A 16,292-nucleotide genomic window follows, 5' to 3' on the forward strand; every position below is an offset into this window, starting at 1 on the left:
CTCATCAGTTTCTTCAACCACCTGCTTAATCCTGAGTTCAGTGGGAAGGTTTTATGGGATGTGTAGGGATAGAGAGCTGTGGGGTTGTCTATTATTGCTGTCTTCAAGAGCAACATTGTCCTTATGGCTTTTGCCCAAAGATTATGAAGATGCACTGAGAGGTTATTGCAATGAACAAATAATAATCATCTCTATAACCACTATAACCATCCAGGGGGAGGAGACCCCTGAAGAACACCACCGGGATTTCAACAGTTTCTACCACCATCAACTTGAGCCTGAGCAGTCCACACCGGAGATCTACTTTCTGGGCACTACAGTACAAATAAATCACGGTCACAAACACCATTCTATACCGGAAACCTAATGATCATTTTTCTTACCTAGATGCTTCTAGCTTCCATCCAGGACACAGTCAAGCTCTACGATACAACTGCATCTGCTCCAATCCCTCAGACAGAGACAAACACCTACAAGGATCTTTATTGAGCAGTCTTAAAACTAAATAACCACCTGGGGGAGTGAAGAAACAGATTGACAGAGCCAGATGAGTACCCAGAAGTCACCTACATTATAGATATAAAATCTCCGAACCTCCATGATTTCCACTCTATGCATCTGATTAAGTGGATTTTACCATTGAAAGCTTATGCCCACATAAATCTGTTAGTCTTTCATGTGCCACAGGCCTCTGAGAAAAGTCCAGTAGGATTATGCAAAGATTTTACCTTATCCATAAAGTAGTACGGTATTCTACAGTAATGGTCTGAAACACAACATGATAAATAAGAATGCTACCATGTCCGGTGAGATTCCTTCAGAACACTATAGGTTTTAAATATGTAAATGTGCCAGAAATATGCAATAACTGCATGCTTTGGTGGATGATGTCAGGAGGCCCAAGATAGGATGGTCTAAAATGCTTTAACATCACATGCTCTGTGGTATCTGCTTGCTTAATTATTACAGCTTGGAACCTAGAGGGGAAAAGTCAAATTGTGTTGATTTGTTTCTCTGCATGGTTTATTTCCTTTTCTTTTCAAGTGCCACCATGTGGGTATGGTGAGAAATTACCACGTGCAGGAGATTTGGAACTATTTTTTGTTTGGTCACATGTATCCCAATACACACACACATGACAGCTGCCTAAAAATAGTTACTTTGTTCAATCACTGCAACAGAAGAGACTGAAATCTCCATTCTTACATATTGCTCGGCTTCAGGTGCTGCAGCACACACAACGTTATATTCTCCTGGATGCCAAAGAACTGCTACAACCAAACTGTTGCATCTTGTTGCTTAATCAACATATACATACAAGAAGCCAATCTAATGCCCGGGATAAAGGCATAAACTAGCAGGATGTATGTGGATTGCAGGATGGAGCCCACAGGGAAGTCTATACACCCCTGGGGTTTCCTGATTGGAACAGCCCCTGGGGAATTTCATCTAAGAGAATGGATCTTACTGGATAGTCCTAGTTCCTGTCATAGGCTCATGTGGTGATGAGAAATAGACTTACACAAGAATCTCAGCCTTTTATTGAATGTGTCCTGCCTAATATCATATTTTAACGTTTATCACAGACACGTAAACACTTGGTGATGGAGTAAAAAAAAATAAAAAAAATCCAGATATTGGTATCTATCTTCATTGGCCCCTAACAGTTATTTCATAAAATCATAGAATCCTAGGGCTGGAAGAGACCTCAAGTCGTCATCAAGTCCAGCCCTCTTCCCAAAGCAGGAAAAATCCCAACTAAATCAACCCAGCCAGGGCTTTGTCAAGCCGAGACTTAAAAACCTCTAGGGAAGGAGATTCCACCACTTCCCTAGGTAACCCATTCCAGTGCTTCACCACTCTCCTAGTAAAATAGTTTTTCCTAATATCCAACCTGGACCTCTCCCACCTCAACTTGAGACCATTGCTCCTTGTTCTGCCATCCATCACTACTGAGAACATGTATAAATTATACATTTATAATTTGACTTTTTAAATCTCATCTACAAGCACTAGAACAAGCACACAAAAAGAAACCAAACAAGGTATTGGATCAAGCCATTCGTCTGAAAGCCAAATCTTTTCAGTTTTTCACTGTACTCCATCAAATCAGCCAACATCTGTAAGCACTTTCCAGATTAGAATGAGGCAATGATGATGATGATGACAGGCAGGAAGCAATCAGCAAGCAGATGACCTATGAAACCACTAAAGTAAAAGGTGGCACTGATGTCAGCATATTATGAAATCCCTATTGAACATTGATCACTAATAGTCCTCTTTGATTGGCTGTCAGTGACGACATTCCTCTGTCAATGTTGTCCAATAAATGCACAGATCTGACGTTTTCCCTTAGTTTCATTTATAAATGCCATTAGATAAAGAAAAGTCAATCTAGGGAGTGAATTCCTACAATGTTATTGTTCTTCTCGGGTGATTAAAAGTCATTTGACCTTCCACTTATGTTTAAAACCCCTACTCAAGGTGTGCTCTAGTTGCTTATTAATGCATTGCTGATTGTTCGTGACTTCTTACATATTCAAGTACCATCTCATTTCCAAAACAAATATTTGTTTCTACAGCAAAAATATTTGTTATAAAGACCTTACAGGAATATTGTCAGTTTAGAGTGTTTCACAGTACATTTTAAATGTTTTACAAAAACCTAATATTAATAAATATCATGGGGAGATTGACTTTTCGTTGAGAAGTTTTTAGATTGGATTTAAATATTCCTTATAGCACTTGCAACCCAAGCACTGAAGCAAACAAGCTGAAAAAACCCACACTGAGCTATATCAGTAAGTGAGCAATTTTTGGTCCGTTGACTGGAAATAAACAGAAACTGACTAGTGCACCATCTTTCTCAAAGCACAGCACAAACAAAACAGCACAAGAAGTGAAAATTAAATTTGATTTTTTTAAAATGCTTGCAGCACTGCAAATTCGAAGTGCTATTAGTAATATAGATAAGGGAATTCCTTTCTCTTCCTCTCCGCCCTGCCACTTGAAATAAGTCTCTTTAAATTATGGTGAACTCCACAACAGAATGACATTTTCAGAATTATTCCTCTTTCCATTTATTTTTGCCTACATTTATGATAATTTATCTGAATACTGCTCAACTCAGTACAGCAAATAAATAAAATGATCCTAAATAGACTAAGAGTTAAGAGCTTATTTGATTTAAAAACAGCAACAATGGGATACACCTCAACTCCCTTTGATTTCGTGTACCTGAGGGCAGAATCTGAATGTGCCTCTTGAGTTTTGCCACCGACAAACTGAAAAGAATCAGGCCCACTTCAACGGCAACAACAGGTGAATTGCAGGCTCTTTAGGGAATAATGTACCTTTGTAAAAAAGAGTTCTAACCCATTATTTGTTCTTGTCACTGCTTAAACAAGAAGCTAAAAGTCGAGGGGTGTGGGGATGTTAGCTTTGCATACCACGTTGAGTTATAAATCTAGTTGTGTGGTACAAAAAGAAACTTAGTGAAAATGTTTTGAAACTGGGGCAATCATGTTCAAGAGTATCCCCCTAAAAATCCCAGGTATTCATATTTCTGATGGATGGACAATTAAGTAGTTTGTAGGCTTTCCCTCTCCCCTCTCAACAATACTTAAACTGTACTCTAATTTTTCATTCATACTGTGGTTCAACATCTAAAACTGGACACAAGTATCAAATGCGTGTACCATAGCATAAAAAGCCCTTACTTGTGCACACATTCTTTATTCATGCAAGCAATACTGTTGATTTTAGTGGGAACTATTAGTGAAAGTTACAGATTTGATTCCTACCATTACACCATGCACCATTTGAAACTGCATAATCATTTGTTAAGCATGAACATGGCTGCCGCTTTTTTCCGGCTCGGGGCTTTGCCGGAGAAAAGCACCAGTCTAGACGGGATCTTTCGGAAAATAAAGCCTTTTCCGGAAGATCCCTTATTCCTGATTTTAAGAGGAATAAGGGATCTTCCGGAAAAGGCTTTATTTTCCGAAAGATCCCGTCTAGACTGGCGCTTTTCTCCGGCAAAGCCCCGAGCCGGAAAAAAGCGGCAGCCATGTTCATGCAAATGCCGCGGGGGATATTTAAATCCCCCACGGCATTTGCAATTCCGACTTGTCTCATTAGCATCCCTTTTCTGGAAAAGGGTGCCAATGTAGACACAGCCATATATTATCACAGTATGGTCACATCACCTACACAGATGATTAGAGGGTAAATTTTTCAGAAGCACCTAGTTCACTTAGGATTCCCTTGAAAGTCACTGAGACAAGGCTCCTAGATCACATAGATGTTTTTGGTAATGGGACGTATGTGCCTAAGTTGCTTAGATGCTTTTGAAAATTTTACTCATTCAACAACAGAGGCGGAACTGTGTCTGGAATAAGAATTCACCTCAGATTTCACGTAAAGCTTAGCTGAACTCAAATTAAAACTTTGAGAGGACAGAGCTAATACAAAATCCTGTTATCTTTCACCTGTTTCCCTCTTTAAAAAACAAAAACCTTGTGGAAATTGAAGTCCATTTTACCCAACACACAATTCCAGCACAGGCAACTGCAGCACAAGCTTCCTAAACATTGCCCCATAAAGGTTGCCTAAAGAAGTGAAAGGAGAGCTTAGTTTTCATACCCCATCAGAAAGGTGCTAGTTTCGTTAGTGAATCACCACATGTTGAACTGAGACTTAGGTTGGTCAGAGCTTTCTGTCATTATCAAAGTAAATTTAATGACCAAGAAGTTTTATATCCCATTACGACTGCAGTTCCCCCAAATCAAACTTTCAGGAAAATGAAACAGAGTGTTCTCCGGTCAACCCCTTCACATGTTTGTAAAGGCTTTCCCAGTTTAAATACATACATGCTGCATGATGCCTTCCCACACCATGAGTATTATCCTGCACCTTGAGACAGGCCCATGGTCAGGAGTCAAAGGATAGTTGCCCCGGGGCCAAATGACTCAAAAGAACATAGGGCTCTTGGCTGTTGCTGCCACTACCAACTCTGAGAATTGGAGGGAGGCCCAGCCCTGCCCTTTCGGACCAAGGCCCTTCACCTTCTAGGTACACAGAGCCTGGCTCCCAGGCTTACCTAGGGGCCTGGCAAGTCTGTCAACCCTCCCTCTCACTGTGGGAAATTTTGCCATAAACCCTCCCAGCATTTTGTCATCATTTTAGGAACACCAACACACTACAGACCACCACCTCACCTCTTTAACTTGCTGTGTTGTACAGGTGTTCTAATGAACATATACCAACATCTATAGTCTCAACACCATTTGTGTTAAGCCGGTTGGGGAAGGATGGAAGAAATAAAAAGAAATCAATCTCTTAATTTTCTAAAGAGAGTTTAAAAAGACAGTCAGTTTCTCTGTGCATCAGTTCCTCCTCTATAAAACAGTTAATAATGGTCTATCTCCCCCACAGAAAGGGGAGGATCAGTACATTTAAGATGATGAGGTGCTCAGTTACTGAAGTAATGGGGGCCAGATAAATACAACTAATCAATAGTTTGCATTATGGTGCTCTCCTGCTTCTCATTGCAATGAACTTAAACTGAAAAATGTTTTGGTTTGTGCCAAATCTAATGCTCAAAATCCAGCACAGTACAGAACAGACTTGTGATTAACACACAATTGGGCCTTTTGCTGTCAAAAGTTGATCTGGCCCCATGAACCCTAATTCTGTGTTTCTCAGCATTTCAATTACACAACAGAATAGAACCGCATGTGCAGGGATATAATGTTTCACGGAAAACTGGGAGAGTGCTCCAAAGACAGCTCACTCTGCTATTTCTCTCTTTTCTGAAGTCTGTAGCATAAGCTGTCACCAGTTCCTCTCAAAAGCTCAGAGAGACTCAGGCCATTTCAAGCTTTTGTGGCCCCTTGCCATAATAAAAATAAAAAACGATGACACATGAAAACAAAACAAGGCACCCAAAAAACCTGACAGACAGAATTTGAATATTTTTTATTTAACAAATGCTTTTCTAGCCCTTTTCTGCACAAATGTGCATAAAACCAATTGTGAAACTTATCAAATGGCAAAAAATTAACAAGTGTCTAAATTTGAGGACCCCTTTGAGCTTGAGGCCCATGTCAAATGGCCTTCCTGCCTTTTCCCGTCCTCCCCCCGCCCCCTACTCCCAATTGGCCCTGGCTGTGACTCTCAAGAGTGGTAAGTGAGGAAAAGACTTACAGTAGGGAAAAAAAAACACACAGTAATTCACATGATTTGGTTTATTATCCTTCTCCACTATAAAATTCACAGGTCTCAGAAAGAACAGCATGGGGGGAGGGGGAGAAGTGGTATGAGTCTTATTTTTTTCCCTACAAAAACATTAATATGTACCATCTCCTCGTGCACCATCAGGATAACAAATGCACAACTGAGCAGCATTTGCTGAACTCAGATGTGCATTCTTGAGGACTAGAAGCCAGGCTGTCACTTAACTCCCTCTGGTGGTTTGTATTAATCCCACTGTATCACCCACCAAAGTCGGGTAAAAGGTTTATTTTATCAGACAAGCTTTTACTGAATATCTATAACTCAAGGTATTGTCTTCTCTTTCCTTGTTTTTCTGAGGTTTTATTTTCTGGTGGTTATCTGGCTATTTTGGAAAGGCTTAGCATGGTTTCTCCAATGGGAACAGTTTCAAAAGAAAATGTTGTTAACATGTGACTTGTGGGGAGGATGCAGTAAAACAGTTGAAATAAAAATGACTAAAAACAATAATACCTGATTCAGCCATGAAAATTTTGCCATGACACCAAGACAAATCACTATCTGCCATGGACTGAGTAAATTGCTCCTGAAGTAAACTTCTTTGCAGGAGATGAGAAGGAGGAGAGTTCACTCGTGGACAGCTTGTTTTTGTGCAGAGAAAAATCACTGCTTTTTTACTGCTGTTTTTGTCTTGGTTTGACTAGGGTTTTTTTAAACCTATCTAGTAGGCTGTCTAGAGCCTGGGCAAAAATGTCCTTTTTATGGCCGTATGTTGAAATTAAAACAGTGAATGACCAAAACACGTGCACTGTGAGTGGGCCATATTCCTAATATGTGGCTTATCATTAGAGAAGAAATTGAAAGATGCTTTTCTTATCACATTCCTATGACAGCACTGAGACATGGAGCTTAAGGAGAAAAATACAAATCACCTAGAAATATGCATCCATCTTGATACTCACAAAATTCTTCCCTTCATCATTAGGAGCTTTATATTAAAAATTAAACTATATGGTATATCCTGAGTGTTGTTAATTCTGCTAGGTACTGTGAAATGGATGACCAGCATCACATCAAAATCTGTACATACTGGAGCATGGGAGCAAGGAGAAGGGAAAATTGTCACTTGAGGTCAATGTTTCTTAAAGTGATTCCAATGTATATACTGGATTATAGGTGCTGATTATGGACAAAGGTCAATGATTTCTCTGACAAATCAATGAATCACTCTGACTCATTTTAACATAAAGCAGAATGAATGATAAGAAGTATAAGTGAGCGGAAACCATACAAAGCACAAAAAAATTGTCAAGAGAGATGGGTTTTGAATCAGTTTAAAGCCTCTAGTCATGGACCTATCACCATGGCCCTAAGGTGCAGGCAAACTAAAGGAGGCATTTGAAACCTAGATGTTGAGAGATTAAATTAGGAAGCCACTCTGGAGCTAAACAAAGGGAATGTTAGCAGATAAACAAAACAGTAAGCGTTGTAGAGAGCACAGAGATGATTCCGCTTCCCCCTAGGTTAAGGGTAGGCAATAAGCAGCCCATGGGACAGATATGGTTTGCCAAGATTAGCCCCTGGCAGGCCACCAGACACTTTGTTTACCTGAGCACCCACAGGTACAGCCACACGCAGCTCCCATTGGCTGTGGTTCACCGTTCCCTACCAATGAGAGTTGTGGGAAGTGGCGCAGGTTAGGCCACCACTTCCTGCAACTCCTGTTGGCTGGAATGATAAACCACAGCCACTGGCAGCAGCAAGCAGCTGTCTCTGTGGATGCTCAGATAAACAAAGCATATGGCGGCCTGCCTGGGGCCCTAGTGAACTGTGTCTCGATCACAGGCTGCTTATTGCCCGCTCCTACCTTAAGGGGTACACCTGAGTAAATATTACATACTCCCTGCCATATCTTTAGCATCAAAACTGTTTACTGATTGTAAAGAGCTGGGTTCCCAGGTAGGAAGGAGAAATAATGAACTAAGTGGTGGAAAAAATCAGAGAGCACGCAAGAAATATATGGTGTTACATTGCTACAGCTAACCCAATATGTTCCTACCTAGCTGGACTCTTGCCAAGTATGTATACAAGACCCAAGAGGCTATGCAGACTTTTGTTTTAATCTAATTTTCTTTCTTAATTTAGTTAGATTTTTGAGTCTTTGATTGTTTTGTAGTAAGGTTGCTGTGATAGCCTTAATCTTCTGACCTCTAGCCAAAGTGTGTCAGAGAGGAAACAGTACTACCATGGTTAAGCCTAAATTTGTGTCAAGGATACTTTTAGTAAAAATACTAATGGAAGGGTCATGGATAATGAACAAAAATTCATGGAAGCCCGTGACCTGTCCCTGATTTTCACTAAAAATATCTCTAACAAAATGGGGAGGCAGATTCAGCACCAATTGCTACTAGGGCTCCCTGGTTCTCCGGCACTGTGGAGAGTGGAAGTTGTGGGCACCTCTGGCCTGCAGGGCTGAACTTTTGTGGGATCTCCCCACCCCGCTGAAGGCGAGGCATACATGGGTATCCCCCTGCCACCGGCTGCCCTCAGCTAGATAGCTGCTGGAGGATACCTTCAACTGTGAGCTGCGGGGGTAGGGGAACTGCTGGGACATCTATCACATAATCATAGCCTTAATCATGGTGCATTAAGGCTGAGACATCCCCTGAGCTTTCCAGATACTGATTGTAGATACGTGGACTGCAACAGGCCATGCGGCGTGTCATGGAAATTGTAACCTTCAGTCCCCCTTTCCTGATGTAACAAATGTAGTACTTTAACTCATGAGGAGTTAAGAAGCATAACATTCGGCTCAATTCTAGGGCCAATACTGTATGCTAAGATTAAAGCTTTATTTTTAATACTAAAAAGGTAGCAATACCTCTTCCACAAAGCTGTCTTTCTTCTCAAGCATTTCTCGTAACGTCTGAAGAATTTTAATGCAGAGTTTTTCTTCTTTCTCCATTAGCTTCTTTGTGTGATTAATCAACCTTCAAGTAAAACATTAGACGTTATATAGAGTATTGCACCCCATCTCCAAGCCAGATAACATACACTTTATGCAGAAATTGTTTGTTTATTTGTTACCATATTTCCTGAAGAAAATACAAATAAAGCAGGTAGATACCATGAAAAAGAAATGAGCCCCAGCCCAAACTCTCTTGGCCTTTAAGGGTGTTTGGAGTCTGCATCTAATTTTGCTGCTGGTGCCTAAATAATGAGCGGAAAGAGTCCCAGATCCAAATACATCTTAATTTTTAGAAGGTTTGAAATCCAAACTAGAATCCAAATTCTGTCACTTGGGCCTATCTTTTTCTAAAAGTTACCATGTTACCTGCAGTGTCCATGACTTATCTTACAAACTTTAACAGGGACTTTTACGGTAGCAATAATATTTATTCTACAACTACAGAATGGCTTCCAACCAAGATGATCCAAGGTATTTTTAAATGGTTATAATAGTATCACTTTGCAGTCATTTCTGGATAGAATGCAGCAGTTGTTGAAGTGTACACAGTAACTTTGCAGGGCAACTGAGGGCAGGAAGTAAAGCAGAATTCTGCATCCACATAAAACTGCAACAGGAGTTTAGGAAAGCAAAACATCATTGCTCAAATCAAAATTTAGCAAAAGGACACTAGAGTGAACACACACATTCTTGCATAAAGCATCCTTCTTTCCATCTAATTCAAAAGAGAACACCATGCCCCTTATCACACTGGGTTCAGTACTAGTATTATTTCCTGCAGCATGCTGGGATTTCTTTGGAAGTTTCCATCATTCAAATGATGACCAGGTTCATGGGAGGAACTCACTGTGGACTAAATGCAAATCAATTTAGCATGACTACATATTAATAGTGTCCTTTATATGGTATTGCTAAAGCCCTAACAAATTCATGACCAGGAAAAAATGTGTCACAAACTGTGAAATCTCCTGTCCTCCAATGAAAACTAGTGTTTTGTGTACTTTTAACATATACTACACAGATTTCACAAGGGAGCCTAACTCAAAATAGTGTGTGTGGGGGGGAGGGGGTTGCAAGGTTGTTTTAGGAGGACTGCAGTATTGCCATCCTCCTGTGCTTCCTCTGAGTTGGGTGGCCAGAGAGTGGAAGCTGCTGACAGAGGGTCAAGTTCTGCAGGTAGCAGTACAGAAGTAAGGGGTGGAAATACCATACTCTGACATTCTTCTGTGTGCTGCTGGCAATGGTTCTGTCTTCACAGCTGGGCTCCTGGCCAGCAGCCACTGCTTTCCATATGCCCAGCTCTAACAGCCGTACTACCACCTGTAGCAGGGCAGAAGTAAAGTAGCGATACCACACAAACAATCTTGGGACACCACACACACACATGCACACGCATCCTCCTTTTTGGATCAGCACCTGTAAAATTACATCACTGAAATTTTACATTTAAATAGATGAAATAATGAAATTTACAATTTTTAAGTGTCTATGACTGAGAAATTGACCAAAATGGACCATGAATCTGGAAGGGCCCCTAAGTATTGCAAAGTATCACTGAGTAATAATAAGTTGTTTAAAAAAAACTGTATTCCTTGCACACTATAGGCCAAATCCTGCAGTCTTTACTCATTCAACATTTCCAGTGACTCTCAGTGAAAGCTTTGACACATGAGGAAAAAAATGCAACATTTAGTCATTTTTTTTAAGTATGAACTATATAATGCTACCTGTGCAGAATATGTGAAAAGCTGAGGAATCAGGAAACCTGCCAAATTTTCACAGTGCCCTTAAGTCACCTCAAAATTATACCATTGCTCAAGGGCAAAAAGGGCATCTCACAGCTCTTTTCCAAACAGCAAATAAAACCTCTTGTAATTTAAAACCAGGCAAGGTTTTAAACCACTGAAATGTACATTAAAAAGAGTGATTTTGGAGTCTGCAATTTAAAATAAAAACCAAAGGGCTTATTTACTTTCTATCAAAAGGTAGCTCAGCATGCCCCAAAAGAATAGGAATTAAAACCACACACTGTAATATAGAAAGTGTGAGACCTTGCAGTGTATTTGGGGACAATTAGTTGAGGCGATCTTAATTTCAGCAAGCCACAAAGGTTTTCATGTTAATCATGTCACACACACAACTCCCTTACTAATGGGACACCTGAACTTTGTAACAAAGAAGAAACGGGTTGAACCTCCCTAGTCTGGCACCCTTGGGACCTGAGTGGTCCTGAACAAGGGAATTTGCTTGATCAGAGAAGGTCAGGTTTCCGGGCTCTCCCGGGCCTCCTTTCTTGGCTGCTGTCCTAGGAGAACCCGAAGGCCTGAGCTCCTCCAGCCCACCTGCCTGGCTCTGCTGCCCCCTGCCCGCTCACAGGGCTCGGCTCATTATCCCCGGCCGTGTGTGGGGTGGCAGCTGCTCCTGGGGCTCCCCGACTCCAGCCACCTGGTCCTGGGCCACAGCTGCTCCTGGGACCCCTGCCCCACCAGAGCAGCAGTCTCTCCCGGGGCTCTCTACACCCAGGCCCTGTGGGCTGAGCAGACCAGAGCGGCTCAACTCCCAGCCACTCACTCTGTGGCAGGGGCTCTCTAGTCTAGCCTACCGGACCAAAGATGTTGCCGGACTAGAGAGTCCCAGATGAGAGAGGTTCAACCTGTATAAACAAAGAGTATCAGCAGCCTCCTAAGTGCCTTTTATAAATGGGACTTGTGCACTTCTAGAAATTTTAACACCCCCCCCTTTTTTTTTTTTTAAGAAAAATAAATCAACAGGGCTCTTGTTGTGCCACTTACTTGAACAAGAAAGCACCACATCTTATTCTTGCATCACTGCCTTCAGGAAAGAGACGTTCAGGACTATGCAATACATCAACCAACACTGAGAATTCAGCCTGCATCATGGGAGTGAACTGCTGCTCCAAGGCAGAGACTACATCCTAAACAAAGTAGTAGAAGGTGGTCAGTTATGGCAAGAGTCGCTCCAACTGCCCTTCAATGATTTAGTAAGTGAATAAAATATGGGACAAACATTTGCTGTCATTTGCTGTTCTGCATCCCATCAGCCCATGTTGCTAGTCTGACCACCCCCACTTACATTCCCAAAGCTGCAACTCCAGGCTTTCTTCTTTGCTGCCCATAACATCTGGGAACAGGTTCCCATCAACTTGCTCAGTTACCTTAACTGCCCTCCAAAACTCTCCTTTGCCCTGGAGCCAACAAAACAACAACAAAAAACTTGACAATGGTTAGGAAACCACTGTGCTGAAAGCACTGCCTTGCATCCCCATCTGTCTGTGTCTCTTGTCTTATACTCACCTCTTGTCTACAAATTTTAGTCTGTGCCAACAGGTCAGCCAATGCACAACATGCTGCTGTGCTTTAGAAATCACACCCCTCACACAAATTTCCCCCAAACCATCATGCATATTACATGACCCCTTTTAGATACAGATTATAACCACGGTGAGCTGCTCAGGCCAGCTGACACTCCCTGATAGATACCAAACTGCTCCTCGCCCTCTGTCCTGGGGTTAGTCTTAATGTCACGAACATACCTAGACACAACACATGGTCACATGCACAGCAGCCGGCATTTGCTACCATACCTGCAGTTTTTCAATGATATTCCTGTAATCCCAGGCAGGGCCTCCTAGTGCTTCTTTAAAACGAGGTCCACTGCGGGCAGACATTCTCCATCCCAAGGCCGCTCTCTGCACCATGTTGGAATGGCTCTTCATGAAGAGGGTATTTACCTGGCTGTCTAAATCCACCGGAATTGCTATCCCACGGTTCTTTGCTGTAAGGAGATGATGACATTTACAATAAAGAATGTTGTTGGGTCCCTGGCAAATCATTTGGGGTGAAATCCTTGCTCCTTTCAAAGAGTCTTGGCTCCCAGTTTCAATGAGGCCAGGATTACTCCCTTATTTTTAAATGGCCTAGACCTTCAGCTAATGTTAACTGTGTAGCACCATTTAAATTAATGAAGGTACACCATTTTATACCAGTGGAGGACCTGATCCAAGATTTCTCATTTCTTGTTGGTCCAGGTATCTCTCTGCTCTAAAGAATGAAGGGGTTTAAAAAACACCTCTTTAAAAAAAAAAATCAGTTACAAAGATATTAGCAACAGAAGTAATTATATTCGCCTAATAACTACTTATAATCCATTTGAGGATAAATTTGAAAATTCTTCTTTTTAGTCTTCTTAGATATGCATTTACCCAAAATATCCCATTGAAGCCAGCATGTTTTATGTACTTAAAAAACTACTTAGACATATAAGAGGACTCCAGCTCGGGTTTGTTTCCCTCCCACACTTCTATCCTCCGTAGGATCGCATTGTACAATATGTGGCACATTGGGGACCTGATCAACATCTGAGGCACCTGGGCACCACCACAATGCAAAAAAAGAAATAATTAATAAATAATCACAGAAGCTATAGCTGGCAAATCCAGGAGAATAATTTGATTTTCAGACTTGAAGGTAAGAGACAGAGAAAACTTGCACCAGTTCCTGCAAGGTGCCGATAGTTCATTTCATGCCACGTTAACTGTGCCTGCTGAATGGCCTTTTCGGAAAAGGATAAAAGAGGTAATGCCATAAATAATTCTGATGTACTGTGTTGTATGTAGAAAGTCTGTATCAGAGATCCCGCTATGCTGCAATGGACTGGCGTGGCAAACTTTTCAGCGTCAGTGTGGAATGTTTGAGGTGTCAGACAGAGGAGCCAACAGTCATGTTGGGTCCCTGGGAAAGGTGGGAGGGGCAGCTCCCGCTCCCAGAAGGGGCAGAGCCTCAGGCAGAAGGGGGCCACACAGGCCTCTCTCCCAGCCTGTAGAGCTGCCAAGAGCACATTGTGCTGTGCTCCAGTGACAATTAAAAGGACCTGGGGCTCCCAGCTGCTGCTGCTGGGGCAATGGCTATGGCCAAGAGACAGCCCTCGGCCCTTTAGACTCACTAGTCTTAGGGGCAGTTGTCTCCCTTGTCCTCTCCCATTGTCGGGCCTGATGTCAGGTAGACAGCAACGACAGGGGGCAGATTTTCTGACGTGTACTTGAAAATGTAGGCAGCAAGAAAGTGATTCCCATTAGTTTCTTATGACTTAATTTCCATAGTAAAGAGTTATCTTTATTGAACGTCTGAGTTGCTAGTGTTTGAGTAAATAAACCGGTTACTAAAACCTGTCTCAAACTAAAAACGTGGCCCTGATCTAGCACAGCATTTAAACATATGCACAATTTTAAGCATGTGAAGTACCACTGGGCCTGATCCAAACCCCACTGACGTCAGGAAGCGTGCTTCTGTTGACTTCAGTGGGCTATGCATCAGCCCCAAAAATACTTGCTTACTTAAAGTTATGCAGGCATTTTAATGCTTTACTGGATCAGAGCATATGTTGGCAAAGACAGTGCATCACTGAAAACAAGCAGGGACCTCCCCTTCACCATACTGCTATGCAAGCACTTAGAATAATCCCAAATCCTGTTCTGGAACTCGAACCTATGATCTTCAGGACTAGAACAAGGTTATTCTACCTTCCATATCCCTAGTATTACCATGGGACCAGTGTTCCCTCTAAGCTGCAAGGAAGCACAGCTTCACAGGCAATTAATCAGCCCCACCCAGTCAGAGGCTCAGGGCTCCGTGCAGGGAGCTGACAAATCACCAATGAAGCTGCTGCTACGCAGCTTAGAGGGAACCCTGTATGGGACCCATTAATGCAGAGATAAGGAAGTTACTCACTCTGTGCAGTAACAACGGTTCTTCGAGATGTGTGTCCCCATGGGTGCTCCACTGTTGGTGTCACGCTCATCCTAGTGCCACAGACTGGAGTCTTTTTCTAGCAGTATGCAGTCGGGCTGAGCATGCACAGGCGGGGTGGGGGGAGGAATGTGCTGTTTGCACCTATGGAGTTCACATAGTTGGCCCAAGTTCCCTCAGTTTCTTCATGTTTGCCCTCTTGCATGGCCAAACCAGAGAAGAGGGGAAGGAGGGTAGTCTGTGGAGCACCCACAGGGACAATCTCGAAGAACCATCATTACTGCACAGGGTGAGTAACTTCTTTTTCTTCTTCGAGTGATGTCCCTGTGGGTGCTCCACTATTGGTGACTACACAGAGGTACCCCCAAGATAGCAGGTGGGCTTTGACTATGTCTTGCATGCAGATGGAAGGACTGCATCAGCTACGGCAGAGCTTGTGTCTGCTCGCGTGGAAATGGCATAGGGCCTCATGACAGTTAGGTTGGAAGACCAGGTAGCAGCCCGGTAGTTATCTCTGAGTGGTACTCCCTTGAGGAAGGGCTGTGGGTGTTGCCATCGCTAAAGTAGAATGTGCCGGGGGGGGGGGGGGGGGCGCTATGGAGAGGTCTACCTTGAAGTAGGTAACACTGAATGATGCAGGATGTTATCAATTTTGTGAGACATTGCACTGAGAGTGGACTTCCCCTGGCATGTGCTGCCACTGAGACAAATAAAGTCTGTGATTTGTGGAATGGTCAGGTACAGTCTATACAGAATGATAGTGCCCTTCTGACATCCAGGGTATGTAAAAACACCTCCTCCCGGGAAGCATAAGGCTTTGGACAGAAGGTAGGGAGAACGATAGGCTCATTGATAGGGAAATACGAACATACTTTAGGGAGGGAGGAAGGAAGGGTGGGGTCAAAAGATGACTTTGTCTTTGTGAAAAATGGCATATGGCGGTGATGCTGAGAGCAGCAAGCATCTTTACTGTAGGCAGGTGGAGCGTGCGTTTGGTCATGGGCTCAAACAGTGGTTTGGAAAGTGCCTTAAGAACCAATTCCAAATCCCAGGTGGGTGGAACAGGTCTATGTAGCGGACTGAGATTATGTAGGCCTTTGAGAAATCTCTTAGACATAGGGTGAGCAAATATAGAGATGCTGTGAATCGGAGGGTAGAACACTGTGAAGGCAGCGAGGTGCACCTTGAGTGATGAAACTGACAGACCTTGTTGTTTCAGGAACATAATGTAGTCAAGGACCTTGTGAAGAGGTGCAGAAGATGCCAGAGTCAGATGCTCTGCATCAGTACTGAGGGTACTTGGTTTTCGGCAAGCGGCAAAAGGG

At 42.6% G+C, this 16,292-nt stretch overlaps 1 protein-coding gene across 2 annotated transcripts in view; it reads right to left on the reverse strand.

Moving 5' to 3' along the window:
* The window catches only part of ITPR2 (inositol 1,4,5-trisphosphate receptor type 2), a 319,703-nt gene that overhangs the window by 126,676 nt on the left and 176,735 nt on the right, over positions 1-16,292 (reverse strand). For both annotated transcript variants that reach the window (XM_075898795.1, XM_075898803.1), the window contains exons 35-37: positions 12,807-12,997; positions 11,995-12,137; positions 9,116-9,224 (exon numbers count right to left, since the gene is read on the reverse strand). In XM_075898795.1, the coding sequence (XP_075754910.1) occupies positions 9,116-9,224; positions 11,995-12,137; positions 12,807-12,997 (443 nt within the window). The remainder of the gene's footprint in view (positions 1-9,115; positions 9,225-11,994; positions 12,138-12,806; positions 12,998-16,292) is intronic.

Source organism: Pelodiscus sinensis, chromosome 1 (genome assembly GCF_049634645.1).
Source record: "Pelodiscus sinensis isolate JC-2024 chromosome 1, ASM4963464v1, whole genome shotgun sequence".
NCBI classification, from domain to species: domain Eukaryota; kingdom Metazoa; phylum Chordata; order Testudines; family Trionychidae; genus Pelodiscus; species Pelodiscus sinensis.